Source organism: Pelodiscus sinensis, chromosome 12 (genome assembly GCF_052426305.1).
Source record: "Pelodiscus sinensis isolate ZL-2025 chromosome 12, ASM5242630v1, whole genome shotgun sequence".
NCBI classification, from domain to species: Eukaryota; Metazoa; Chordata; order Testudines; family Trionychidae; genus Pelodiscus; species Pelodiscus sinensis.
In genome coordinates, this window is record NC_143063.1 from 28796732 (window position 1) to 28824730 (window position 27999).

The 27999-nt window shown below is 47.6% G+C and overlaps 1 protein-coding gene across 4 annotated transcripts in view; it reads left to right on the plus strand.

Moving 5' to 3' along the window:
- The window catches only part of TDRD12 (tudor domain containing 12), a 230676-nt gene that overhangs the window by 72087 nt on the left and 130590 nt on the right, over positions 1 to 27999 (plus strand). For all 4 annotated transcript variants that reach the window (XM_089781493.1, XM_075940128.2, XM_075940130.2 and 1 more), the window contains 3 exons: positions 1938 to 2123; positions 8991 to 9147; positions 25369 to 25496. In XM_089781493.1, the coding sequence (XP_089637619.1) occupies positions 1938 to 2123; positions 8991 to 9147; positions 25369 to 25496 (471 nt within the window). The remainder of the gene's footprint in view (positions 1 to 1937; positions 2124 to 8990; positions 9148 to 25368; positions 25497 to 27999) is intronic.

Here is a 27999-nt window from a genome sequence, read left to right on the forward strand (position 1 = left end):
CATTTACAATATTCTGTAAGGCTAAAGTAATCCTCTGACCCTATTCCAAATTACTCCAAGGGGTGTCAGCATTTCATAGTAATGAACCATTATACTTATCTGTTTTCCATCCTAAACTGCATCTGGATGTCAATACTGCTCGCCTCCACACCTTACATATTCGCTGAGCACTTGCATTTTATCTAGAATGAACAAAGCAATTTAGACAATCTCCTAGATTTTCATATCAATAGCAGACCGATCTAAGGGCCTAGTGATTTCCAAGCAAAGGCTCTCTAAATGGATTGCTAACTGTATCAAGCTATGCTGCTTCTTGAATAACATCCCAGTTTCTGATCATATACATACTCCTACCTACGCAGTGTCTACATCAGTTGCTTTCCTACATAACAGTCCCATTAAAGACATTTGTAAAGTGGCAACATGGACTTCAATGCATACTTTTACCAAACATTACGCTCTAGACAAATACGCTGCCCAGGACACACAATTCAGCTTAGCAGTTCTCTTATCTAAGTGGAGCATCCACAGGGACACTCCTTGAAGAGAAAGGGGTGGTTACTCACCTTGTGAAGTAAGTGATGTTCTTTGAGATGACTGTATTTGTGTGTGCTCCATGACCACTCTCTTCCCTTTTGCTTCAGTGTCTTAACATCTGTCCGTGGCTGAGAAGGTAATGAGGGACAATTGATTAATCCATATGCCTGCATGCTCACTATGCAGTGAGACGGCTCAGTGCATGCGCATCGGCATCCAGGGTACTGCTGCTAAAAAATCTGACTAAGTGTAGGGGCACCAAAACACTTACAGTAGAGCACCCACAGGGAAAACCATCTTGAAGAATATTAGTTGCTGCACGAGGTAAGTGAACACTCTTTATTCACCCTGTGTAGAAACTGAGGTTCATTGAGATGTGGCTCCCTATCAGTGTTTCACCACCTGGCACACCCTCCCCTTTGCAGCTGAGTACACTGTGGCAGAGAAGGAATTGGGGCAGTTGATCTGCATATAACATCCTGCTCATATATTGGTTGATAGACCTTGTTGATGAAGATTTCTGATCCTAGGAGCAAGGAGAGCTGCCTCACTCACAAGTGTAGCACTCATAGCGGGACATATCTTGAAGAACCTCAGTTACTGCACAGGGTGAATAAACTCTTTCAAATCAGCTCCATGGAGACTTGTGTGTAAATTTTAGAAAGCATAATTGTATTTAAAAATTGGTATTCAAGTAAATTAGAAATAGAGGAAGCCCTCACTGTTTGTGGTAGATATGTTCCTGACACTGTGAATGGTGAATTCCACAAATACTGGGGACAGAGGGAAGCAGAGGAAGTGCTTCATTACCTCACAGCTCCTGGCTGCCATGTGAAGGCAGGGGGCTGACTGCTGCTGCCCCGCAACAGACCCCCCCCTGCCCAACACCACATTCTCTCCCCTCCTCCCTTGGCCAGGGGATGGAGTGTAATGGAAGAGGGAAGCAGGGGATTGGCAGAAAGAATGGGGCTTTTGGATGGGAAAGATCTGTGAATATGTGAAATCACGAATAGTGATTCCATGAATTGAGGGTCTCCTGTACTTCTGAACTGGCATTATGCCATTTAAAGCAAGTGCAAGCAATATTTTTGGATATGTTGAAGCCCTTCTAGAGAGATGCCATTATAGTTATGATAAATGTGGGTCTAAGAAATTGTGAATGATGGATCCTGCTGATGTATTATTGGGATCAATAATTGACCCAAATGTGATGGTGAAATAAAGTGAAACAAGTGTTTTATCTCAAAAATTTACTATGTTGACCCAAGAAAAATAAACTTTGTGTGTTTTTCTTTCTTTCTCTTAGGTATTTCAGATCTTTACATCTTTTTAAAGAATACTTTCAAAATTGAGTACCAAAATGTCTAAAACTTACTTTACATAACTTCTTTGTTTGGTAGGAGCTACTCTGGAATAAATTTCTATGTCCTAATCTCACGGAATCTTACTGTTGGCCACCAATAGCTCGTGGATGTGATTCAGTTGTCATTTGTCATCATGGAAATGATCCTCTTTTGTATATTCCACCATTTCTTACATTTTTACAGTCAGGGAACTGCTACAAGTCGCTGCCAGCTAGGAATGGAGTAAGTATATAAAAAAAATGTTTACAATATGTTGCCACTTTTTCTAATGTAAAGTGTAAGTGACTTAATAGAGTTTCATTTGAAAATATGCTCATTTTAGGCATATAAAACCTAGGCCATTCAGGAGTAACATGTAATGCAAAGGCAGTTGAAATGTCTCAAATTCTTCACTTTGGTATGTAGGTAGGTATGTAAGGTACATCTATGTAATTGTTCTAGTGATAAGCCCTTCTCCTCGGCACCAAAGCATGCTGGAGTCGACGTCCTGACACACCCCAACAGTGAGATCACCGGCTGCGACTGCCACCGCACCATCCTGGTCAACCTCGGAGTACTTGACCAACTCAGAGGCAAAGTTTGTATGGTCATCCAGGGGCTCCAGATCCCAGCACCGGTCCTACTCCCGGCACAGATCATGGCACTGCAGCACCACCAGCAGCAGCAGCAACAACAATGGCCCCAGTCAACACCAGTGTCAGTGCTATAGCAGTCCTGGCCTTGACAAATACAGGTCCTGGCTCAGTGACCCTTTTTTGGATTCCCTGGGGTTACCACCATAGCCATGGTGCGAGCCCTTGTAGGTCAGAGTCAGTCTTTTCTGGGCCTACGGCATCTCCGTCAGTGACCCCACCGACTCAATTCCCAATGTCGGGGCAGTCCCTTCTTCCAGGCTGAGCCTCCCTGAAACCCCTGTTGGAGAGAGGTGCCCTTGCTGTTCATCTGCGGCCTCTCAGGCCCACTCACGAGCCCATGATCCTGAGGGGCAGGCATGAAAGGGTCTTCCTTGTCCTCACCAGATGAAGCACTTGGGAAATCTCTCCCCTCTATGCCTTCCATTGACTCAAGGTCCCATCAGGAATTCCTTGGTTGTGTAACCCAGAGTCTGGGGTTCTAGGCAGAGAGGGTGTTGAAGGATTTGGACCCACAGTTGATACCTTACATCCTGACACCCCTACCAGAGTGGTCTTACCGATCAACAAGACTGTGGTTAAAATCACGAAGACCTCTGGCGCAAACCCTGGCCTCTACCTTGCCTATGGACAAGAAAGTCAAGCGAGGTATTTTGTATCACAGGAGAGGAATGAGCACCTCTTCTCCCACCTATCTCCAGGGTCTCTGGTTGTTTAGGTGGTGAACCAGAGGGAGAGGCAGGGCCAGCTGGGTGCTGCCCCTAAAAGTAGAGATGCCAAGAAAATGGATCTCTTGGGCAGAAAGGCCTGTACATCTGGGTGTCTTCAACTCTCTATAGTAAACCAGCTGGTCCTGCTGAGTCGCTATGAGTATAACACTTGGGCGACCATGGACAAGTTTGCCAAACTGCTTCTTAGGGACTCTGTCTGAGGTTAGAGCCCTTGCGGGGGAGGGCAGGGTAGTTTCTCGGGCTGCCTTCCAGGTCACCTTGGACGCAGCTGCTGCAGCTGCCTATACTATGGCCACAGGGCTGGTTTTACACTGCAGTTCCTGGCTGCAGGTGTTGGGAGTGCCTCCTGAGCTCCAGAACATCATGCAGGACTTCGCATTTTAGGACCTGTCTCTCTTCTCTGAGCAGACTGACCAATGTCTGCATGGCTTCAAGTATACCTGGGCTACCTTAAAGCCCTTGGGTAATCATACACCTGCTACCCAGCAACACTCCTTGTCAGGCAAGAACACCCCTACTTCTTCCCAGCAGGGCATACACACAAACTTTTCTCGCTATTGTAGTAGAAATGGCAATAGGAGGAAAGGCGGACTTAGTCCCTGGCTCGTCCAGGACCAGGGTCAGGCACCATCCAGCAAGCTCTCAGGGCCCCGCCAAAGTTTTTGAGGGTATACCTGAGAACATCTTACAGTCTCAACCTCCCTTTTCGGGGACCGCTTATTCCTTTTTTGTCAGGCCTAGGAATACAGGCCTGGGAATCCATTACCTCAGACCGTTGGGTCCTAGATATGGTAGGAAGGAGGTATGCCATAGTCTTCCTTTCTACCCCCTCCCACTTTTCTGCCTCATCCCTCTTCAGGAACCCCTCTCATGAGCATCTCCTCCAGGAGGCTCTTCATCAGCTCCTGACCCTAGGGGCTGCTGAAGCAGTTCCCCAAGGGTTCTTGGGCAGGGGCTTCTACTTCTGGTACTTCCTGGTCCCCAAAGCCAAGAGTCTGGCCCATCCTGGACCTCAAGGATCTCAACGCCTTTATTGCCAAAGCGAAGGTTAAGATGGTGACCCTGGCGTCTCATCACCTCCCTAAGTCTTGGAGATTGGTATGCTGCCCTCGATCCAAAAGATGCCTACTTCCATATTTCTACTGCATCACAGCACAGGTGATTCCTCCATTTTACGGTGGGCCAGGACCACTATCCGTTTATGGCCCTCTCTTTTGGCCTTTCCACAGTTGCTCGGGTCTTCATGAAGTGCATGGCAGTTGTTGCTGCTGCTCTGAGAAAATGGGATGCCCGGGTGTTCTCCTACCTGGACAACTGGCTCTTCAAGGCCATTCCTCGGACCAGGTGTGGGCTCACATCACTTTGGTACAAGACCTCTTTTGGGAGCAAGGAATGCTTCTGAACGCAACCAACTCGACCCTAGTCCCCACCCAGGTGATAGTTTGTGGATGCCAACCTGGACTCTGTCAGCTAGGGCTTTCCTATCCAGGTCTCGTTTTCTGGTAATAAAGATGGCTGTCCAGGACATGCAGGTGTTCCTGGTGACTATGGCCAGGGCCTGCATGTGCATGCTGCGTCTGATGGCCATATGCACCTATATCATCCAACACACCAGGCTCTGTATGCGCCCACTGCAGATGTGTCTTGTGCAAGCCCACAACCCCTCCTTCCACCCAGGGGACAGAGTGGTAATAGTTCCCCCCAGTGTCCTTCACACTCTGGATTGGCGTACCCAGTAGGAGGTGAGCTGCATCTAGAGTTTTCTTCTCCAGGCCTCTGCTGACCCTCCAATTAGTGACAGACACGTCACACGCTAATTGGGAGCCCCATTTCAGGGATGTGCAGATGCAAGGTATGTGGATCTGGGATGATCTGTCCCTGCATATCAATGTCAGGGAGCTGTAGGTGGTCCGTCTTGCCTATGCAGCTTTCCTTCCTCGGTTGAGGGGCAGAACGGTCCTTATTCTGTTGGTGATCTCTTATACTCACAGGCAGGGTGGGGCCTGCTCCCCTCGCCTATGTCAGGAAGCCCTTTAGTTTTAAAAACTATTCTTCAGGGTGGATATTCACGTGGTTGCCTCCTATCTCCCGGGTTCCCAGAACACTCTGGTGGACCAGCTGAGCAGGTCCTTCTCTGGCTACCAGCAGTCTAACAGAGGGGACGTGGTCCTCCAAATTTTCCACAGGTGGGGATTTCCCCTTCAGAACCTGTTTGCCATCCATCAGAACAGGAAGTGACCAACCTTATGGGGTTGAGGTGGAGCTTCCTGGGATAGGCATTGCTCATTCCCTCACCCACGGGCCTACTTTATGCATTCCCGCTGTTCCTTCTAGTCCACAAGGTGCTTCTGTGGGTTCGGGATTTCAGGGCATCCTTGATTCTCATTGCATCAGCATGGCCAAGGCAGCACTGGTTCACATCCTTCCTGAGCCTGTCTTGAAAGAGGCCGATTGCTCTCCTGCTGGATCTGGACCTTATTATGCAGGACTTCAGAAGAGTTTGCCACCCGAACCTGTGATCTAATGGCATGGACGCTCCATGACTGACAGCAGCGGAGCCTTCTAGATATCCGGCTATAGGGTTATCTTCCTCATTAGGGTACACCTTGTGGCTATTTCCGCCTTTCACCTGGGCTCCAGGTAAGACCCTCTTTGCAGACCTGATGGTGAACAGGTTTTTGAAAGGCTTGGACAGGCTTTAACTGCATGTCCATCAGCCTGTCCCTCAGTGGAACCTCAGTCTAGTTCAGTGCAAGCTCATGGGACTTCCCTTTGAACTGCTGGCGACATGCTCGCTGCTGCATTTCTCTTGGAAGGCATCCTCTTTGATGGCTACCATGTCATCCAGGCACGTGTTCGAACTGAGAGCCCTCACTTTGGATCCCCCGTAGACCGTTTTCGTCAAGGACAAGGTCAGGTTATGCCTCCACCATGCCTTCCTTCCGAAGGTGGTGTCTAACTTCCGTGTGTCTCAGGACATTTTCCTCCCAGTCCAAAGACCTATGCTTTGGGTAAAGAACAGGCATTACGCACTTCAGATGTTAGGAGAGCTTTAGCCTTTTATTTAGAAAGAACAAAGCCCTTCTGTAAGTCTCTACAGCTTTTTGTAGCCATCATAGAACAGATGAAGGGACAGGCAGTCTCTGTGCAATGGTTCTCCTCCTGGATCACAGCTGGTATTAGGGAGTGGTCTGAGCTGGCTGGGGTACCAGCTCCTCCTCTCACAGTTCACTCGAGTAGGGCGCAGGCCTCCTCTATGGCGTTTGTAGCTCACGTTCCTATCTTGGACATCTGTAGGGCCACCACGTGATTTTTCGGTCCATACTTGCGCCCATCATTATGCTCTGGCTTGTCTGGGTAGGGAGGATGCAGCTCTTGGTAGGGCAGTCCTTTGATCAGTGGAAAGTTAGAACTCTGAACCTGTCTCCTAGGGTTTCTGCTTTGGAGTCACCTACGTGGAATGGACATGAGCAATCACTAGAAGGAGGAAAGACGGTAACTTATCTTTGTAACTTGTTTTTCGAGATGTATTGCTCATGACCATTCCAAATCCCACCCGCTGCTGCTTCTTCAGAGTAGTCTGGTACTGAGGAGGTAGAGGGCAGGCACCGGTATGTATTAGCTGATACAGTGTTGCCACTCCAGGGGGCACACCTGCTGGACCATCAGATACTGCTAAAGGAAAAACGATGACACATGCACACCTACATGGAATGGACATGAGCAACACCTCTTGAAGAACAAGTTATGAAGATAAGTTACTGTCTTTTTTTGAATGGTGATTGGTCATTTAGGGCCAAACTTCCAAAAAGTTGTGTACATGGAGACATGCACGCACAATTCAAGCACTATCATCTGCATGCAGAAAGAGAATAAGGGTTTTAAATGTCACCTGCACATGCAGATAGTAGCTTTTCTAAAGTCTATGCACAGAAGTTTGTGTCTGTTCAAATAATGGATGGGTTTTGATCCATTTGAAAATCCGAGCTATGAGAATATTGCAGGTGTCAAGTAGCTGTAACTGGATCATGCCTATCTGTTGCTTATTTTGTGGAATTTTGCTTCCTGGTCTGCTCTAGTTAGCCATTTCTTTAAATCTTCATCCCTCTGAGACCTACACTTTCTACTCTCAACTATTTGCACTTAACAATTTGAGAGAACCTGCTGTACTGAAAATTGCAAGCTACTATATGAGAGAGTTTGGGAGCAAGCAAGACTATCTGTCTGTCTGTCCATTTGTTCACTAACTCCTCCAGGCCTTCGGCTTGCCTAGATCCAGCCCCTGAGGCTCAGGGCTTCCCTCAAGCATCTGGGAGCCAGCGTCGGCACTCCAGCCCCTTCCCCCCCAATGGCGCGAGAGCGCCATCTCCTCTCTGTAGGGTGGGAGTCCTGATCCTCATGGACCAGAGTCAAGCAAGCCTGCACCTGGATTTAACCCATGGGCTCTGACTAGCAGGAAAGAGGAAGTGGCTCTGCATGCTGATGCTCCTCCTCCTCCCCCTGGCTAAGGAAATGACAGCGCAGCCAAGCATTGCTTGGAGGCTTTTTCCTTGCTGCCCCAGTTGACTTGAATTGCAACCAGTAGGAGCAGCAGGGGGTGGTGCTTGGGAGCCGTTGGGGACAGGTAGCCATGTGCTTCCTTGGGGAGCTGCGCCAGGTAATGTCCCCCATTGCCCAGACCCCGCATCTCCAGACCATTCCTGCACCCTTCCTCCTACCCAGACCTCCACCCCACTCTTGCATCCTATCTTCTGCCCAGACTCCCTACCCCCAATCCCCAGCCTACTCCTGTGCCCAGACTCTGCTCCTGAACCTTATTTCCCTCCCACCCTCAGCCCACTCCTGCACCCTCCCTCCTGCGCAGAACACACATCCCAAGCCCGTTTCCTGGTGGCCCCCTCATTTTTTTGCATCACCCCAGAGCCTAAGGGGTCTACAAAATCTATTCGCTCTGGTGTGCAAGAGGAATATGGGCAATGTCTTTCTGTTTCTCAGTCAAGGCTATGTCAGTGAGATGAGGGTTTTGTACTTCTCACTTTTGTGACATCCCCGACTGTTTTTTTTTCTGTGGGTCAGCAGCCCCTGATCCAAAAAAAAGTTCCCCACCCCTGGTATACAGCTTTCTCTTAACATAAAGTAAGGTAAGGATTGGGTTGTGGGTCAGGGGAGGACTTCAGCATAAAACCATACAGAAAAGAGGCAGAATCACCAGGTAGGTGAAAGGGGCTGGTTCAGGGTTCTCCCTCTTTTCCCATCCGTGACTGTCCCCACCCCATTCTCCAGGTGCCTTTAGTGAGGGTTGGGGGCGTGTGTGCACCTTTCCCCATTCATACAGGAACATTGCTGGCTGTTTACCTTCATCAGGGAGCCAGGGGAAAGTATATAGTTTACTGCATTCTTCACTTTGGCTGAGTAGCACAAGCTGTAGCAGCCATGGAGAGGTGCTTCTCACCTGACCCCAAGCTGTTGTGGTGAGAGGGCTGGGGTAAGGGTACTGAACCCCTCATTTCCAGCCCCACCCCAGAGCAATGATTTAAATTAAGAAAAACAAAAATTAAGGACCTGAGCAATGCCAAGTCAATCTTCTAATTTACAATATAAGAAAAATCACTCATATTACAAATTGTATTCTTGCCTTACAAGACTTATTTCTAATCTTGCATATTCTAGCATTCTAAACATTACTACTCTTAAACAGATGTATGTGTTTTGTTGTGTGTTCACAGCCAGTTGCATTAATTGTATGTCCTGGGTGGAGGAAAGCACAACTTGTTTTTGAATTATTGGTAAAGTATGGCAGATGCTCCAGACCACTTCATCCAATGTTAATATTAGTAGGACTGAATAAAGAAGAAGCCAAAAATGTGAAACTTCAACGAGGATGTAAGTTTTTTTTTATTGCTTGTTCATGCTCTAAAATGATAGGAGTTGTCTTAAATTTGCAAGGTGTTAGTATGGTTCATAGTATGTAAATCAGTGGTTTTAAATGAAAGTAATATTTTTTGACAAAGCATATATGGCTTTGGAATGCCATAGAAGTGATGGCTGGGGACACTTGGAAGAGTTTAATATTGGTGCAGTGAAAACTGCCTCATGCTGCTTTGCCAGAGCATTTACTTCCTTATTATAACATCTCTGTTGTTTAAGACCTCATTAATGTATATGGCACTCCTCCATATGCTTCAGAATATTAGGCGGGTGGTTTAAGTATTTTGCTGGATTAGGACATTAGTCCTGCATCTCTCAGTATTAGAGATCAGCAATTTTATTATGTAAGGCATAAAAACGTCCACGGGTGACACAAATGAGATTATTATTCACCAGGCTTTGTGCATTTAATGAACCATGAATAGGTTAGTGCCCCAACTACTATCTTAATTATTAGTCAACTAGCCAATTAGCCTGTCATAAGATGGGATTTTCAGGTCTTCTCTCCTGAGCTCTCACGCTCCTTCTCTTTTTCCCCCTCTCCTCCTACTGCCTCCCCCCCGCTCTCCTCCGCCTCCTGCCTCTCCCTCCGTCTTTCTTTCTCTTCTCCCCCTCGTGCCTCTCACTCTCCCGTCTCTTCTCCTCCTGCCTCTCTCTCCGCTCCGTCTCTCCTTGCCTCCCCTTCCCCTTCCCTTCTACCGTGGTGCTCGGCTGAGTGCTGCCTGCTCAGTCGGGCTGCTGCGAGGGACGGGGGCGGGGCTGACCCGCCCCCTTCCGCCACAGGGGAGCCCAAATGGCCCTTTGTGCTGCTGGCGGCCCGGCTGAGGGACACAGCACTCAGTTGAGTGCCACAGCGGGAGGGGAAGGGAATGCGGTGACGTACATGGCTCCACCCCCTGGCCGTGTATGTCACCGCCCCGCCCCCTTCTCCGGCTGTGGCGGCTGGGCTGAGTGCTGTACCCCAAATGGCCGCTTGCCGCCACTTGCTCCCCCGCTGGGGCCTAGCTGAGCAGCGCAGAGCGCCATGGCGGAAGAGGAAGGGGGGGCGGGGCGCTGATGTACACGGCCAGGGGGCGTGACCGTGTATGTCAGGGTTACAGATGCACAGACACTGGGCTACTATATATATGATGTATTTGCATTGGGCATTACAGTGGAATTATACTTAAAGGATTTGACTGCTGGAAAGGGCATTAGATACATAGATGGGTATGAACAGGGCAGTCCATGAATTAGGGACAATGTGGAAAAAGATGTGGAGGGTGCTAGTTGGAGATGTGTATTCCATTCTGGTGTGTGTACGTGCACCTAGTGCATTGAAGCGAGACACATTTGCTTACAGTATCCATAGGGAGTGTACTCTGATGCTTGTAGTTCCTTCTAGGAATATATAAGGCTCTAGCCCAATCCTCTGCAAGTTCAATTTTACCTCACAGTTCAAAAGACAACATTGAGATTGTCTGTAAATAGTTATCACTGTCCTTCCAGTTAGTGGTTAGAATGTAGTTTAGGAATTAACGTTTTTTGGGGAAAGGGGGTGGAGCTAAGTCTTTTGTGTGGGATGGATGTTCCAAAGAGCCATCATGTTTGTGATTCGGTGTTAGGAGAGAGGCATGTTGAAAAAAAGTGCTACATTTGTTGCTTCTTTAAGAAAAAGGCTTAGATCACCCAAAGCTTGCATGCATTTAAAATAGCATCTTACGGATTAGACTGTGAGGCCAGTTTTGCTGTCAGGGCCTTCTGTAGATTGCTAGGCACATCAATCTCCATAGCTGGTGTGTACCTCAGATTGCCAGATTGAGACTCTTCTTGGGGAAAAAAAAAGTGGTCCCCTTCCTCTGATCCCTCAAGGATGAGATCTTGTAACACTACTTAGACCATTCTAGGACTCAAAGTGACTCATACTTTTCTTTGGAAGGGGAGTGCTGGACACTGCAATCTTTCAGTTGGTGTTTCAGAGCAGCATTGTCTGCCTGGTCTCCAGTATTGAGGCAAAAAGAGACTTGTACCATATTGTCAGCTCCTGTCTGCTGAATGGTTACTGAGTCTAGTACCAATATCACCTTTAGCACTGACACTCTTAAACCTGCTGTAAGGCAGCAGGTGACTTACTTTGTCTTTCCATCTTGTATACTTCACTGATTCAGGAATCCTCTTCTTGGGTATGTCTACACTACCCTCCTAGTTCGAACTAGGAGGGTAATGTAGGCATACCGCACTTGCAAATGAAGCCCGGGATTTGAATTTCCCGGGCTTCATTTGCATAAACTGGGCACCGCCATTTTTAAATCCCTGCTCGTTCGAACCCCATGCCGCGCGGCTACACGTGGCACGAACTAGGTAGTTTGGACTAGGCTTCCTAGTCCAAACTACCGTTACTCCTTGTGGCGCCCAGTTTATGCAAATGAAGCCTGGGAAATTCAAATCCCGGGCTTCATTTGCAAGTGCGGTATGCCTACATTACTCCGCTAGTTCGAACTAGCGGGGTAGTGTAGACATACCCCTAGAGAGGTACTCCCAGTAGTTTCTAAGTTACCCTGGGTGGTTGTTTCAGGAAGACTTATTGAAGAGGTGAATTTGGTTCCATCATTGACACTGAGACATCCCTTTTCAGTACTATTATCATCTTCAGTAACCACAATGTCACTAACCAGGATCTTGAGATCAATTTCTCACCCTTCCTTGGTACCTGCTGTGATTCCAGCTTCAGTCATCTTTTGCTACCAGCTTTTGCAACAGCTTTTGGTTGACAGTCAATGTATGTGCTGACTACAGTACTGCCTGAGATCTTGATGTATCATGGTATGCATCCCGAACAGAGGTACAGCAGTTGATAGTCCCAGCAGGTTTGGTCCCTCTGTTAGTGGTAGCTCTTTGGGGTACTCTTTATACTCCAGTTTGGGATCATCTCTTGCTTCTTTATCTCCTAGGATTTGGTCTTGCAGATCTTTTTAATCTCCTTTGAGGGACTGTCAATGGTACTGAGATTGATCAGAAGATAAGAGAGTGGCTTGGTGCTAATTGGCCTAGTACAGTACTCATTTCCAGCCTATCTTCAGGGAAAGAAATTCACAGCTTCCTGTACCTGGACAATTGGCTGGTGAGGGACAGAGCTGAACAAGTTCTCTGTCAGGTGCCTGTCAGACTGCACCTTCAAACAGCTAGGGGAGATTTTGAACAAAACCTGATTGGCCTGGGGGCGGGGCGAGTGCGTGAAGCCTCCTCCTGCCCTAACCTCCTCCCTGCGATGAGCACGTAGCACTTCAAAGTGCCACGAACTGCTTGCAGGGTAGGAGGAGATGTCACATGCTCCCCAGCCCCCAAACCCTGATTGGCCTGGGGTTGGGGGAGCTGTGCAAAGCTTCCCTCGCCCTGCTGCCACTCTGCATGAGCATATGGCATTTTGAAGTGCTGTGCGCATCTCGCAGGGCAGAGGGGAGGGTGGAGGAAACTTCGCATGCTCCTCCTGCCTCCAGGCCAATCAGGGCTTGGGAGCAAGAGAGCGTATTTTGTCTCCTCCCACCCTGCGAGCAGTGCATGATGCTTCAAACCAATGCATGCTGCTCACAGGGCAGGAGGAAACTTCGTGCGCACCCCCGCCCCCAGGTCCTAATTGGCCTGGGGGCAGGGGAGAGTGGCAGGGCCTCTGGGTCGAATCAACCCTCTTGGTGGGCCCAATCCGGCCTGCAGAGGTCCTTTTGCTCAGCCCTGGTCTACGAATATCTCAACTTATTAGGGCATATGGCGACATGCACTTATATGGTTCAACATGAAAAGTTGTATCTTCATCTTCTGCTTATTATTGTTGAAGTGGTCTAGCAATTACCAATCATTGGACAGGCTTTTCTGAGTATCTTCGGAGATGCTGGATTCTCTACAGTGATGGGTGGAAAATAGCAATGTGTGTCATGGTATTCCCTTTTTCTGGCCTCTGCCATCCAGGAGTATAGTCACTGATTCTTCCGTAATAGGTCATTGACCCCATGCATCTAGTCTAGGGACATTAAAGGTTCATGGTTTGTGGTTGGAAAAAGGTTTCTCACATAGTATACTGGAATCTTGAGTCATTTTCATTTCCTGCTGAGCCTGTCAGGATCAGATTGGGGAGCCACAGTATACTTTCTTACCAACAATACCACTGCAATGTATAATGTGAACAAACAAGAAGGCGTCCTCTCCAGCTAGCTTGGTCAAGTATGGATAAAGATTGGCACGTTTTGACTCAAAGAAGATGCACACAGTCTATCACTTACCAAAATCTCAGAACCAGTTGGTGGATCATCTGAGTAGGACCATGAATCATAGAATCATAGAATAATAGGACTGGAAGGGACCTCAAGAGGTCATCGAGTCCAGCCCCCCGCCCTCAAGGCAGGACCAAGCTCCATCTACACAACATGAAGAACAACATGGTTAAATCTGTCTCCGAGGAATGAGGTATCTTGTTAATCAATAGATCTGTAGGAGTCAGCAGGGGGTGAGTGGGAGCCCGTGCCTGTGAAGGAGCCAGCTTTCAAGCTGGCTCCCCACAAGCACCAGATCCTGTGGAGCCACCTGCTCCCCCTTAATGCCTCCAATGGGAGCAGGCAAGAACTTGTGTTTGGGGGGAGCCATCTTAGAAGCTGGCTCCCCTTGAGCACCAGCTCCGCCTGTTCTCTCATTCACTTCTGTGCTCCAAGTGACTGGGGCAGGGGAGGCTGCTGCAGAGCAGCGTCTGTCTGTGGTGGGCCCAGAGGCTTCTCTGTGGAATGCCATTCAGGGCCCCTAATGGACAGGGGTTGCTGCTGCCCCATGCAGCAGCATGGAATGGCAGGTGGGCCAGATCAGCTCCCGCCTGCCACCCTGCAGTGCTGTCTCTGATACAGAGGCAGCAGCACAGAGTGGCAGGGGACTCCCCGGGAGTGGAGTTGGGAGCACTCTGGGTGATGGCCTCACCCACGGGGACTGTCAAATAATTGTGTAACTGTTAAAACTTGATGAGGTTACACAACTATTTGATTATATGCTATCTAACATCTCTATTGTCTACCTGTTTTCAGCTATAAAGAAAATGGTCCAGTTGTGGAACATTGATACTCTACTGATTGACCTCAAAGGTTCTCCTTGTGAGCCTCTTCCTACTTGCTTATTGTTTCTGCTTTTTCAGCAAACCACCTTTTTATTGCTAAAACTTCTGAAAGGAGCGTTATCAAAATGTAAATATTACTGTCAGGGTTGACATGTACACAGTTCTTGAGAGGCAAAGTGACCTTGAAGCTGCATCTAAAGTTTTTGTTTTGAGTACTTTTTGCAGTTTCATCTTAACCGGGTTATTACCTGTATTCTTTCCTAAGCTACATTTGAATCGAGATGAACAGCAGCTTCATTTGTTGGATGTGAGAGAGTGCTTGGTATTTTATCTGGAAAGAACCACATCGTTTAGTTTTTCATGTTGGTTTTTGGCCTCTTACGGGGATTGGATGGAAGGGTAGATGGGATAAAAGGTCAGATGGTGTCTGCCGTATGATTGGTGTCTGTCAGACTTCTTGCTTTACCACTGTCGAGGCTGTGCCCCACTCTGGCACTCAAGAGTGCAGAAGGTGGGGGCTGGCAACAGACTTAAAATACCTTGTTTTTAAAGGCTTGTGTTAAAACTCCCCAAGGTCACAGATTCCCCAACCTTGATTTGATATCGCTGCCACAACCCAAATGTGAAAACCCAGGAAGGTGCACTTGGGAATTCCTTCCCTGTAAGGTACTTTCAAGCTCTTTTAACCCTCCCTCTGGAGAGAGAGCTTGAAAAACCACCTGATGCAATTAGCTGAAAAGGAAACTATAATTTATAGGGCTTGTCTGTACTGGATGGTGGGTTGACGTTGGTTGATTCATCGAATCTGCTTAAACATGATAAATCAACATTCGAGCACTCTCTCGTTTACTCGGGTATTACACTAGGACAAGTAGAGTAGCCGGAGTTGACAGGAGAGCAGCCACTGCTGACCTTACACCATAGTAAGTACATAATGTGTAGCTGTAATAGTCTTGGTTAGATCCGTGTGTGTGTAGTGTAGACTAGGTCTTAGGCACATGCACATAGAACCCGCTGCTTTCTAGGACACAGGAATCAGATCATGGTCTTAAAAGGGTGATTTTTATTAACAAATCTCCACTTCCCCCCACTTCCCCCACCCCACACACACTTAATGAAATATTACTTGGTTGCTAAGTGTTACACAGCAAGTGGGGAAATAAAGAATTAACAACAGAGAATGCTTCCCTGGGATTCCACTTGGCAAGTTACTCTATAAGGAGATAGATGCATGCTCTCAGCAAAGAAGTCTCATAAGCCCCCAAAACAAAGAAAATAACCTGATTGTGTCTGACTAAACATTCTGGCTGCGTCTAGAGGGGCATGATTTTGCGCAAAAGTGATAGCTTTTGCGTAAAATCTTGCCGTCTGTCTACATTGGCCGCGAGTATTTGCACAAGAACACTGACTTTGTACATTACAAATACTCTTGACGCTCCCGCTCAGGGATAAGCCCTCTTGCTCAAGCGTTCTTGCGCAAGAGTGCCAGGGTAGACAGCAACGTTAATTTATTGCGCAAGAAAGCCTGATGGCTAAAATGGCTATCGGAGCTTTCTTGTGCAAGAGAGCGTCTAAACGGGCACGGATGCTTTTGCGCAAAAGCAAATCTTTTGTGCAAAGGCACATGCCAGTATAGACACTCTCTTGCACAAATACTTTTAACGGAAAAACTTTTCCGTTAAAAGTATTTGCGCAAAATCATGCCAGTCTCGACGCAGCCTCCCTGTTTTACTCACATATCTGAAGTTTCAGGACATAGTTCTTCCCTAGCCATGGATGTCACTGGATTCTGCATTCTTGGCTCCTTACAGGGCTCCTTGGTTCTCCTCTGCCCATACAATAGCAACAGGAATGACCACTGTTTTCAATTCAGAAGTACATTTCTGTTTCCATTAGCTCTTCTGGCCTCTTGCCAACTCATTTCCTGCTTTCCTAGCATTTCTGGAGACTTTCTGGGACCTACTGTCTATGGTTTTAGTCCTTGCAGGCAAGGGAATTAGGGTTAGGTCTAAAGCAGTGGTCTCCAATCTTTTTACACCCAAGATCACTTTTTAAGTCTCAGAACAAGCGAAGATCTACTGCCCCGCCCCTTCCTTGAAGCCCCGCCCTCTCTATTCTCCTGTACATCACTTGCTATCCCCAGCCCTTATACACTCTGTTAAACACTTTATTTTTAAATTATGCAATATATAAAATTAAAATCACATGTTTATAGTTATGAAATAAATGGTCTGTTTTAATTCATGCTATTTAAATGTCAAATGAAGCATTTACAATTATACATTTTGTTCTCTGCTATTTTGTAAATCTAAAATCAAGTATTGATAAATATATATATTCTTCTTCGAGTAGTGTCCCCGTGGGTGCTCCACTCTAGGTGAAGGGTCGCCCTGAGCCACAGATCGGAGCTTTTCAAAGCAGTTTTCCCTCTGTTGAGCCACGCATGCCCAGAAGGCATCTCGAGCCCTTCCCGCCCTCTGCAGCGCGCGGCTCAACCCCCTCCCTTTCAGTTCCTCTTTAACCGCCCTCGTCAGCGGACGGAGCGAGCAGGAGCTCCCTCACAGTCTCTCAGACTGTATTTTCTATTAGTTAGGTTACATAGTTTTTCCCCTGTTACTCCAAGTTAGTTTCCCTTGTTTTTCTCTTTGAAATAATAACAACAAAATATTTTTATAAGAAGAATGAAACTGACAACAAAATCCCCCCTCGGGGACTAAAACTCCTTCAGACCGGAGCCCCGGGTGAACCGGAGCTCTCTCTCTCCTGGCTCCTCAGCCAGAAAAACACATAAACCATATAAAAGAAAAAGAAACGAAATACCAACACTTTAAAGAAACAAGCAGCAAGATATGTCTGCCTCCTCAGGCTTTAAAAAATGCGACCAGTGCCGCGAGCCTATGCCGGCTTCTGACGGCCACACGAAATGTATCCGCTGCTTGGGGGAAGCTCACTCACCCCGCAGCTGCACGCACTGTGCTTCCCTCACGGCGAGAGCTAGAAAAGATAGAGAGCTCCGCCTGAGGATGATTTTATTTGATAAGACTCTGCAGCCTTCAGAGCAGGGGGAACCGCAGCATGAAACCCCCCTGCCACCGAAACCTACAAGGCAGAGAGCCTCACCATCTCGCTCTCTCCCGCCTTCTTCCTCCCCCAAGACCCAGGGAGAGGGGCAAAGAAATCCGAGGACCCCTGCTAATAAAGCAGAGGGAAAATCCTCGCGGTCTACATCAACGCCGGTGCGCGCTGCTTCTGAGCCCTCCCGGGAACGCACTGAGAAACCCGGGCGAAAAGAAAAGCCGGCGCCGCTTCAAACCGCGGCGCCGCTGCAAGCCCCGGCACCGCGAAAAACCCCGGTGCCGCTTAAAGGGACGGCACCGCTAAAACAACCCGCACCGCAACAAAGCAAGTCTAATACACAGCCGGCACCGGCTGCGACCAGAAACCAGAGCTCTGCACCGGCACCGGCAACAGACAATGAGAGGCTTCTTCGGGAGTCTGCTGCAGAGCTCTCTAAGACTCCGTCTGACACTCACAGCAGGCAGCAGCAGCCCTGCCCCCCTCCCATTGACTGCTCACCAGGGACATCCTTTGCAAGGCATTCCCCTGCCAGATCTATGTCCCCAGTGTCCTTTCACGGCGCGCCCTTTCTAGAGGATGACTGCCATACGACATATTCTTCGCGACAGACGACGCCAAGGGGGTCTCGATCCTATTATCAGAGGGCTGGACCGCAACAAAACCCGTGACACCCCTACTGGTCTTACCCGCCCCCACCTTATCCACCCCAATGGGGGTCCTGGGACCAATGGGACCCGTACAGACGCCGGTCCTCAGTCCACTCCACACCATCTCGGAGAGGTCTGCCTCATCCACAGGCCCTACCCCCTGCATCACACACAGAGCAGGAGGAGGAGGAGGAATGCTTTTCGGATAATGAATCCGATATTCAATCTATAAACATCACTCACCCAGATGACCTGAGTGCCCAACAGGACGATGCAGTGATACCATCAGATACCGTAGCGATGGATGACCTCAAACAGTTCCAGGAGCTATATAAGCGAGTAGCAACAAGTCAGCATGTCTCCCTACAAGAAGTGCAAAAGAAACAACATCACTTATTAAAGAACCTGCATCCTACGCTGCATAGTAAAATTGCCCTGCCGATTGATGAGGCAATCATGGAAACATCTGAAGATCTGTGGAAGACACCAGCATCCATCCAACCGACTAACAAAAAGATTGATAGGAAATATTTTGTTCCACCGAAAGACAATGACTTCCTCATTACGCATCCACAAGCAAACTCCTTAGTGGTTGAATCTGCACAGCAAAGAGCGAAGATACCGCAATACAAGAATGGCAGTACCGACAAAGAACATAGAAAGCTAGACTTCTTTGGAAAGAAAATATATTCCTCTTCTACGCTACAACTAAGAATATCAAATTATTCGCCCTCTTAGCGAATCACGACTTTGATAATTATTCGAAGCTCGGAGAACTGATACCACATCTCCCTGAGTCCAAAAGAGCCATCTTGAAAGCAATAGTCCACGAAGGCTACACCATCGCTCGCACTGCCCTCCAAACGGCAATGGATGTTGCTGACACAGCAGCTAGAACTACAGCCACTGCAATAGTCATGCGCAGAACTTCCTGGCTACAATCATCTGGAGTTCCCCGCGAACTTCAGCCAAAAGTAGAAGACTTGCCATTTGATAAACAAAAATTATTTGCAGCTTCTACAGACGAAATGCTACATAACAGTAAGAACTCGAAAACCACACTTCGCACACTAGGCATGTATACACCGCCCTTCAAACGCAGACGATACACCCCATATAATACGTACAATCGTTACAGATATGGGCAATACAACCGGCCACAGAGACCCTATGAGGACACTAGGCCAAGGCAACGACCTCAGAGAAGACGACCTAATCAAGGTTGCCCACCAACTACCCAGTCCTCCAAACAGCAAATTTGAAGTTGTGGTCGAGGGTCTGCAATACCTCCCTCACGATCTAGCAATAACACAACATGGCTGCCTATTTACCCACCGTTTGCGGCCGTTCCTTCCACAATGGGAATCCATAACATCGGACCGCTGGGTTCTAGAAATAATTCGAGTAGGATACACTATCCCATTTACCACTACCCCACCTACCCTTCCCCCTACCCCGTCCCTTTTCAGGGACCCCTCTCACGACACTCTACTAAAACAAGAGATCGACCGCCTCCTTTCTATCGGAGCCATAGAAAAAGTACCAGTAGAGTTCCACGGGAAAGGGTTTTACTTGAACTACTTCTTGATCGAGAAAAAAACGGGGGGCTGGAGGCCAATATTAGACCTCCGCAAACTGAACAGGTTTCTCAAGAAACAACGCTTCAAAATGGTCACACTTACAACAATCATTCCTGCGCTAGATCAAGGGGACTGGTTCGCAGCCCTTGACCTACAAGATGCGTATTTCCATATAACTATCCATCCTGCCCACAGACGCTATCTACGCTTTACTCTCGGCCAGGATCATTTCCAATACAATGTCCTCCCCTTCGGCCTCTCGTCAGCTCCAAGGGTATTTTCAAAGGTACTAGCAGTCGTCGCTGCGTACCTCAGACGCCAGAATGTCATCATATTCCCCTACCTAGACGACTGCCTTTTGAAGGGCTCAACACAGGACGAAACTGCCTCCATGATAAGTACGACCACATCACTCCTCAATCGTCTAGGCCTTCTACTCAACGAAAGCAAATCAACACTGCACCCAGTTCAAGATATAGAGTTCATTGGGGCGCGCCTGGACTCAATTACAGCCCGAGCATACCTACCTCGGCAACGTTTCATAACTATACAAGAAATTATAAGTGTAATGCTTACAACTCCTACCACTACAGCTCTTACTTGCGTCCAACTAATGGGCCACATGGCTTCCACCACCTACGTCGTCCACCATGCTCGTCTGCATTTCCGATGCTTCCAACTCTGGATAGCAAGTGTATACATACCGTCACGACACTCCCTCAACAAGACGGTGACTATTCCACCAAACGTCCTTGCTTCCTTAAGGTGGTGGACGATACCGAACAACCTCCTCACAGGTGTTCCATTCCAACAAAGCGAACCCACTGTACAGATTACTACAGATGCTTCCCTCCTTGGCTGGGGAGCACATATGAACGACCAAGGCATTCAGGGAAGGTGGTCCCCATCCGAGGCACGACTACACATCAACCTCCTCGAACTGCGAGCAGTAAGGAATGCCTGCGTGCACTTTGCCCCCGACATTGCCAATCAGACGGTCCGCATTCTAACGGACAACATCTGCACAATGTTCTATATAAACAGGCAAGGCGGAGCCCGCTCCCGCTCCCTCTGTGCAGAGGCTATCCGCCTGTGGAACTCATGCATCCGCAAACAGATCACCCTGGTAGCATCCTACCTGTCCGGGGTGAACAACACCAGAGCAGATTCACTCAGCCGCAACTTCACCTCAGATCACGAGTGGGAGTTACACACGGAGGTCGCAAACTCAATCTTCAACCATTGGGGATGGCCATCCATAGACCTTTTTGCATCTACCCAGAACGCCAAATGCCCCCAATTCTGCTCACGCGCAGGACTTGGCAAACATTCCCTAGGGGATGCCTTTCTAATCAAATGGACAGCCCCCCTTCACTATGCCTTCCCCCCCATACCGTTAATCCCGAAAACCCTACGCAAGATCTGCAGAGACGGAGCCCTAGTCATCCTGATAGCCCCGTCGTGGGCCCGCCAAACTTGGTACCCGTACCTGTACAGGCTAGCAGTTCACCCTCCTTACCCGCTACCTCACCGGGCAGACCTAATATCTCAGAGCAATGGAACGATACTGCATCCACAGCTCCACACCCTACACCTCCAGGCTTGGCTACTCTCTGGTTCTTGGAGATAGAAAATCACTGCTCCCAACAAGTGAAAGATATCCTTCTCCACAGTAGGAGACAGTCCACTCTAAAAACTTACCTACAGAAATGGACTCGATTTTCCCTCTGGTGCCAGCGAACCAGGGTAGAACCCCATGACGCACCATTACATATGATTTTGGACTACATTCTAGACCTTAAAATATCAGGACTCTCAATTTCTTCTTTAAGAGTACATCTTTCTGCAATAACAGCGTTCCATACTTTCATTGATGGTTTCTCCATATTTGCCCATCCTATCACTAAAAGATTCCTTAAAGGGCTCCACAACGTATACCCACCCCATAAGGCACCACCCCCCTTATGGGACCTAAATCTTGTTCTCCACCAACTTACTGGACCTCCTTTCGAGCCTCTGGCTACAGTACCACTCCCATTTCTCTTTATGAAAGTCTGTTTCTTATTGGCTATCACGTCTGTTAGACGGGTGAGTGAAATTGAGGCATTAATGGCAGTACCCCCCTACACAGTTTTTACGAAGGATAGGGTCATACTTAGACCTCATCCAACATTCCTGCCAAAGGTCTGTACAGAATTCCATGTAAATGAACCGATCGTACTACCTACCTTTTTTCTGAAACCGCATGCATCACAGAAGGACGCCACTCTGCATACCCTGGACATTCGGAGGGCTCTCGCCTTCTTCCTGGAAAGAACAAAACCATTTCGTAAATCCGAAAGACTTTTTATATCAATCGCTGAGCGTTCTAAGGGAACACCCCTGTCATCACAACGAATCTCAAAATGGATCTCCACATGCATAGTTAAGTGTCATACCTTGGGCAATAAACCACTACAGTGCCCCCCAAGAGCGCATTCCACTCGAGCCACGGCCGCTTCTACAGCCTTTTTGAACAATGTCCCCTTAAGGGATATTTACCGAGCAGCAACGTGGTCTTCAGATCACACTTTTGCCAGACATTATGCAATCCTACCGCAACTTACACAGGACTCAGCAGTAGCTACAGTGGTGCTCTCTACCACCGCTAAACATTGACTCCGGCTCCCTCCAGCCATATATTGAACACTGCTTTGTAGTCACCTAGAGTGGAGCACCCACGGGGACACTACTCGAAGAAGAAAAGGGAGTTACTCACCTCATGCAGTAACGAGTGTTCTTCGAGATGTGTGTCCCCGTGGGTGCTCCACGACCCTCCCTTCCTCCCCTCTGCACGGAGTCTAAATTACTCGGGCGGAGACGAACTGAAAGGGAGGGGGTTGAGCCGCGCGCTGCAGAGGGCGGGAAGGGCTCGAGACGCCTTCTGGGCATGCGTGGCTCAACAGGGGGAAAACTGCTTTGAAAAGCTCCGATCTGCAGCTCAGGGCGACCCTTCACCTAGAGTGGAGCACCCACGGGGACACACATCTCGAAGAACACTCGTTACTGCACGAGGTGAGTAACTCCCTTTTTTTCTTCCAATAACAAAGTCTCAGTGTGACACCTGTGACTGAACAGTATTTGCCAGTGTCTTGAAGTCTGGGTTGTAGTCTGAGATTGCTAGTCATATACAGTCCATCAGACGGGCATCTGTGATCCTGCGCTCAGCCTGGGAAGCTTGCTCCAGCACAGCTGGAGCTAGACACAGCCTCCCTGGGCTGAGCACAGGGCAGCTGGGCTAGAGGGAAGAGAAGTTGCTGCCCGGCCAGCTGGCCATGGCACTCAGCCAGGGTGCACCAAGCTCCACGTGGGCAAGCGCAGAGGAGAAGCTGCCGATCAGCTGGAGTGCGGGGTAGCCGCTTTCAGCTGAAAGCCACAGTCAGCTTGATGGGGTGTTTCAGCGCTCCCAACCTCCCAGCTCCCACCATTCCTCACAGCTACTCACCTGTGTTGTTGCTCGGTGAGTAGCTGCTCCTCAAATGAGGAAATCTAATGTAAATGTACGGTGCAGGCACGCAGTTCAGAGATGGCTCAAGAGCTACTTTTAGAGCCCCTGAGATCTACTGGTAGATCGCGATCTACTGGTTGGTGACCACGGGTCTAAAGAGTTAGCTATAGAGAAAAGACTTCAGTTAACTGAATGGCTGGAAAGTCCAGTAAATGGAGTCCCCCTCCCCTTGCTTATCACAACTATGGCATATGAAGTGGCTCTAACCCAGAGGTCAGAAACCTTTCAGAAGTGGTGTGCCAAGATTTAACTTTCTCACTTCTGTTTATGGATCAGTGTGCTGGTGATACTTTTAAAAGTCAGTAATAGTTTTATTTGCAGCTGCTTCATTTATTAATAAATAAAGATGCAGATCTTACTGTTTTTAGTGTGATCTTAGGCTTGCTTTGCCTTGCTGAGTTCTCCAATCTCAGGCTCATAGTTTGATACTTGAAGGAGCACAGAAGCCTCTCAGTCAGGGTTTGGCAACCTACGGCACGCCAGAGTGGCTGCCTGACCAGCCCTCCTACCCCCCCCCCCCTCATGCAGCTGCGGGCCTGTTGCTGTCTCCAACCCGCCCGACTTCCCGCGGCTCCAATCCCCAGCAACAGCAACCCACCCACTTGCTGCTTCAACCCTCTCCCCAGCAGCAATCTGTTCACCGGCATCTTCAACACTCCCACCCACAGCAGCAACCCACGTGGCCATGGCTTCAACACACCACAGCAGCAACCTTCCTGCCCGCTATGTGTTCTAGGGCCAACACACTGGAGGCAGGCCTCAGCCCCAGTGGCAGCTGGCCCTCAACGTGGCCCTGGCCATCAGAGTGGCCACCCGAGCAGCCATCCCCTCAACATGGCCCTCAACCGTCTCCATCCTCATCAGCAGGAACAGCCATGACGCTCATCTTCCAGGAGCAGGCGGAAAGTGAATGCTGCTGCACAGGTGAGCAGTCTTAGATTAGAATTTTTTGTGTGTCACCGCGTAGGCGCACACATTAAGAGAACACTGGCGAAGGCTCCCTGCTGCACAGGGGAGGAAGAGTAGGGTTGAGCTCCTGCCTCAGATGCCATTGAAAATCTGCTCATGGCACGCATGCTGTAGGTTGCCAACCCCTGCTCTAACCATTCCCCCACAGACTTTCAGGGCTCATTCCATAAGGGCTTGATTTCAGCCGCTCCCCGAGTTACGACCACCTCCATTTACGACCATCCGCACTTACAACCAAAGCGGTTGTAAAAGCGGATCCGAGTTATGAACAGCGCGGTTTCCATGTAACTCTATGGGATCCAAGTTACGAACACTTCGAGTTACGGACCAAGTGTTGGTCTGTAAGTTGTTCGTAACTCAGGGAGCGGCTGTACTTTCTTCAGCAGTATTTCAATTTGGACATTTGTGTGGGTGCTACCTAATCTTCACTGTATATGTTTGCCAGACAATGTGATAACCATGACACCTAGGTTGGATGCAAATCTGGGGAAGTCAGTTCTGAAGTCATTGTTCAAGTAGACTCTGAGCCTTACTTTGTCCCATTATTGCATGTTGGTCACCTGAGGGGAATACAGACCTGCAATCACGCACAGGAAAAAGTTACTTAACGGTACTGTTACTGGGTATTTTTGAGATGTGGGTGCTTATGTATATTTCACAACTCTCACTTCTGCCTCTGAGTTTCCAGCCTTGGGTTCTGATGTGCAGGAGGGTAAGAGCACTGTTCCCTATGTATAGTGATGGTAGTGGCTACTCGCTTCAGAGGGCATGATAATTGCTTTGATGGATACTGCTAAGTAAAGTACTGTAGCTTTGTTTCATACCTAAATGGAATACATGATAGGATTCACATCTCAAAAAACATGAACAGCTCAGGTATAGGCAAGTAACTATTTTTTTCTAGAATACTGCTCTTAAGCTCCTTTGGGAGTTGCATTCCCACCGCATCCCTCCTATCATTCCATTTCTGGCATGCACCTAAGGTGTGGGTAGCATAGGACCACCTATTGTGGCTTTACGTCACTCAGGAATTGCTCGTCATTGGGGGCAGGATCTTTTACTGTCACTTTAGGACAGTTTTTCAGTGATTTTGTTCTTCCAGACCAGATGCCAAAGACTGAGACCATGGGCTACATGAAAATTTGAGAAGATTGATAATTGCTATTAATCTTAAATAAAATGGCCTGATTGTTATGATAACAGTAATGTCTTAATTGATGATAGTATTTTTGAAAATAGAAAACATTACAAATCAACTAATATTAACTTTTTTCTTTTAAAATATAGGTGAAGTGATTGTAACTACACCACACAGCCTTTTGAGACTGCTTGAACACCATAGCTTAATATTACTTAGAGTTTGTCACCTTGTTTTTGATGAGGTTGATAACTTGTTTTCTGAAGCTAGCAGACAAGTGAGTACTATCTAAATTCAGATAATACACTGCTTCTATAATATCTAACTTAAAAACCTTTAAAGGAAGTGTGGGACAGGGTGTAAATATGAACTTTATATAAAAAGAACAATTATAGCTCATGATATATTGCCCAGGTGTGTCACGAATAAGAAAACACCCACTGGATCTGAAGATCTATTACATGGTTAAAAAAGAACCAAACTCCAAACTGCTTTTGCTGCTAAGTCTCCACCAATTTTTAACAATGGATTTCTTTTTCAGGCAAAGCAAGCACTGTTGGGGTTTTTTTCTTCCCACATCTCATACTTACAACTTATTCTGGCTCTTTCTCATTGTCCTGGGAGACTCTCCACTCCCTCAAAGATTAGCTACTTTTTCAGTGTCGTGACTACAGCCTCTGAAGTATAGAAAAGGAAATACCTGATTTATGGGACTAGCATGATGTGCGCTGCTTAAGTAGACGACTTTCACCCCTGCTTCCAGGGCTGCTCTCCAGTAATTGTTCCATTGAGGTCTCTTCTTTGGATTATGACTGGCAGGATCCTCAGTCTTCATGGCATACAAGGCAGAAATGACTTTAACCAGACATTACCATATACCAAATTAAGATGGTCAACAAATCTCTGTTGGGAAACCTAAGCTTTTGAGTTCCTGGCTTCTATTTCCTTTTAGAATTCCATTTTCATGGGCTTTAATTGCTGTGTCTTATACCTTTCAACTTTCTCCCACTAGAGGATTCTCCAAGGAAGTATGAGTCTCCTCTTCTGGCTTGTCCAGGAGAGGATAGACACAGGCTATCTATCATGAACTAAATGGCATATCCTGTCAATATATATGGGTTTTTTTCAGCTCTTCATAGGAGTGCAAATATTTTCCAGGCAGAGGATCCTTTTTAGCTTCATATGATCAGACTTCTTTTTGGAACTGGCAATTTTGGAGATAGTTCTTGCTTAACAAAGCAGGTGTCCCCAGAAAGATACTCTTGCAGGGGGTGAGCCTGTTTTTCTATCTTTATATTGAGGGAATTGTGGAGGTCTCATAACATCCAGATATTAATCTCTCTTTAAAGCTAGGTTACCAAAAAGTGTTATAAGGCCCCCTGTTTAGGTCCTGCTGTGACTAACACTTCTTTAGTCAGAAGTTCTCAATGGGCATGGAAAGCAGTGTATCTTTAAAAGGTCCCTGTGCTAGAAAATGGCATTAAGCACATCTCAGCCAATTCTTGAGTGCTTTTCTGCACATAGAATTTTCAGTATCTAATTGCAGATGTTCAAGCAGGGTTCTTTAGTGACATCCATATATCAAAGACAATTTGGGATTGCCTATGTCTAATATTAAAATTGTTCTATATATTTCTACGCTTCCAAAATTTATATCCTTTAAAATATCACTTCTGATCTTCTGAAGTACTTCGTTGAACATGAACTTTCCCTCATCTGCTATTCAAACTGCTACTGCCTCAGCTCCTTCTAAAATCTTTAGAATTCTTTTACGTCTGTGATGAGTGAAGGAGTTTCCTAAATGAGCAGTGCACCAGACTTAGCTATGATGGTAGCTTTACTTGAGACAGCTCACCTGTATCTTTCGTGGAGAGGTGTCTCAAGTCATGGACAACCACCTAAGGGAGGAACTGACAATTATACCTAACTGTAGAGATCTGGGCATCGTGGTCAATTTAGTGAATTGAATTTAGTTGAAATAAAACAAAGGAAGTGTTAGGATGCATAGGTTAGGGGATGGAGAATATTACAAGAAAAGTAATAATGCCAAATATGGCCTTAGAACAGGGATGGGGAAACGTTCTTCAGTCAAGGATGACCGACCCCACCCCCCCCCCAAAAAAATCAGTTGGCTATCACATAAGTGTGAAGGGAAAAAAAACCCACCTCACGGACTTGGCCCCCAACTAAGAAACAGAGGAGGAGTGGCACTCACCTTGCTTACCCCAGAGTGAGCCGGTGGCGCCAACTGGTGGGGCCAACACTCGGAGACTTGCTGTGGGGTTTGAGTGTGAGGGTTGGGTCATCTTGCTGTGCGCGGGGCTGGGTGTAGCCTTGCCGTGGGCTGGATAAATGTAAGCTGAGGGCACAATCTGGCCTGTGAGTCGTAAGTTGCTTACCTCACATTAGAATATTGTGTCCTATATTTGATATCTCATCTAAAAAAAGATACTGCCACAATAAGTGGTGAGGAGAAAAGGCATGCCACTTCTGTATTTTCCTGACTCTGAGATGTCACTAGCGTGAAAATCCCGAATGGCACCTGCAGGACTTGCGCTGCCAGAGTGGAGGATAGACTTTGTCAGAATAATTAAGATATTGAGGAATAAATGTTGACAAATCTTGGCTGATCAGAAGTATTATTTGCTACATAAGGCACCGTACCGTGTTCCTGATGGAATTTGGGAGTGCTAACACCTGTTTTCCACATTGTAACAATATGAGTGTTCCATATAGTGAACTATATTAAAATGTCTCTGCACCAGTTTAAATGCTCAAGT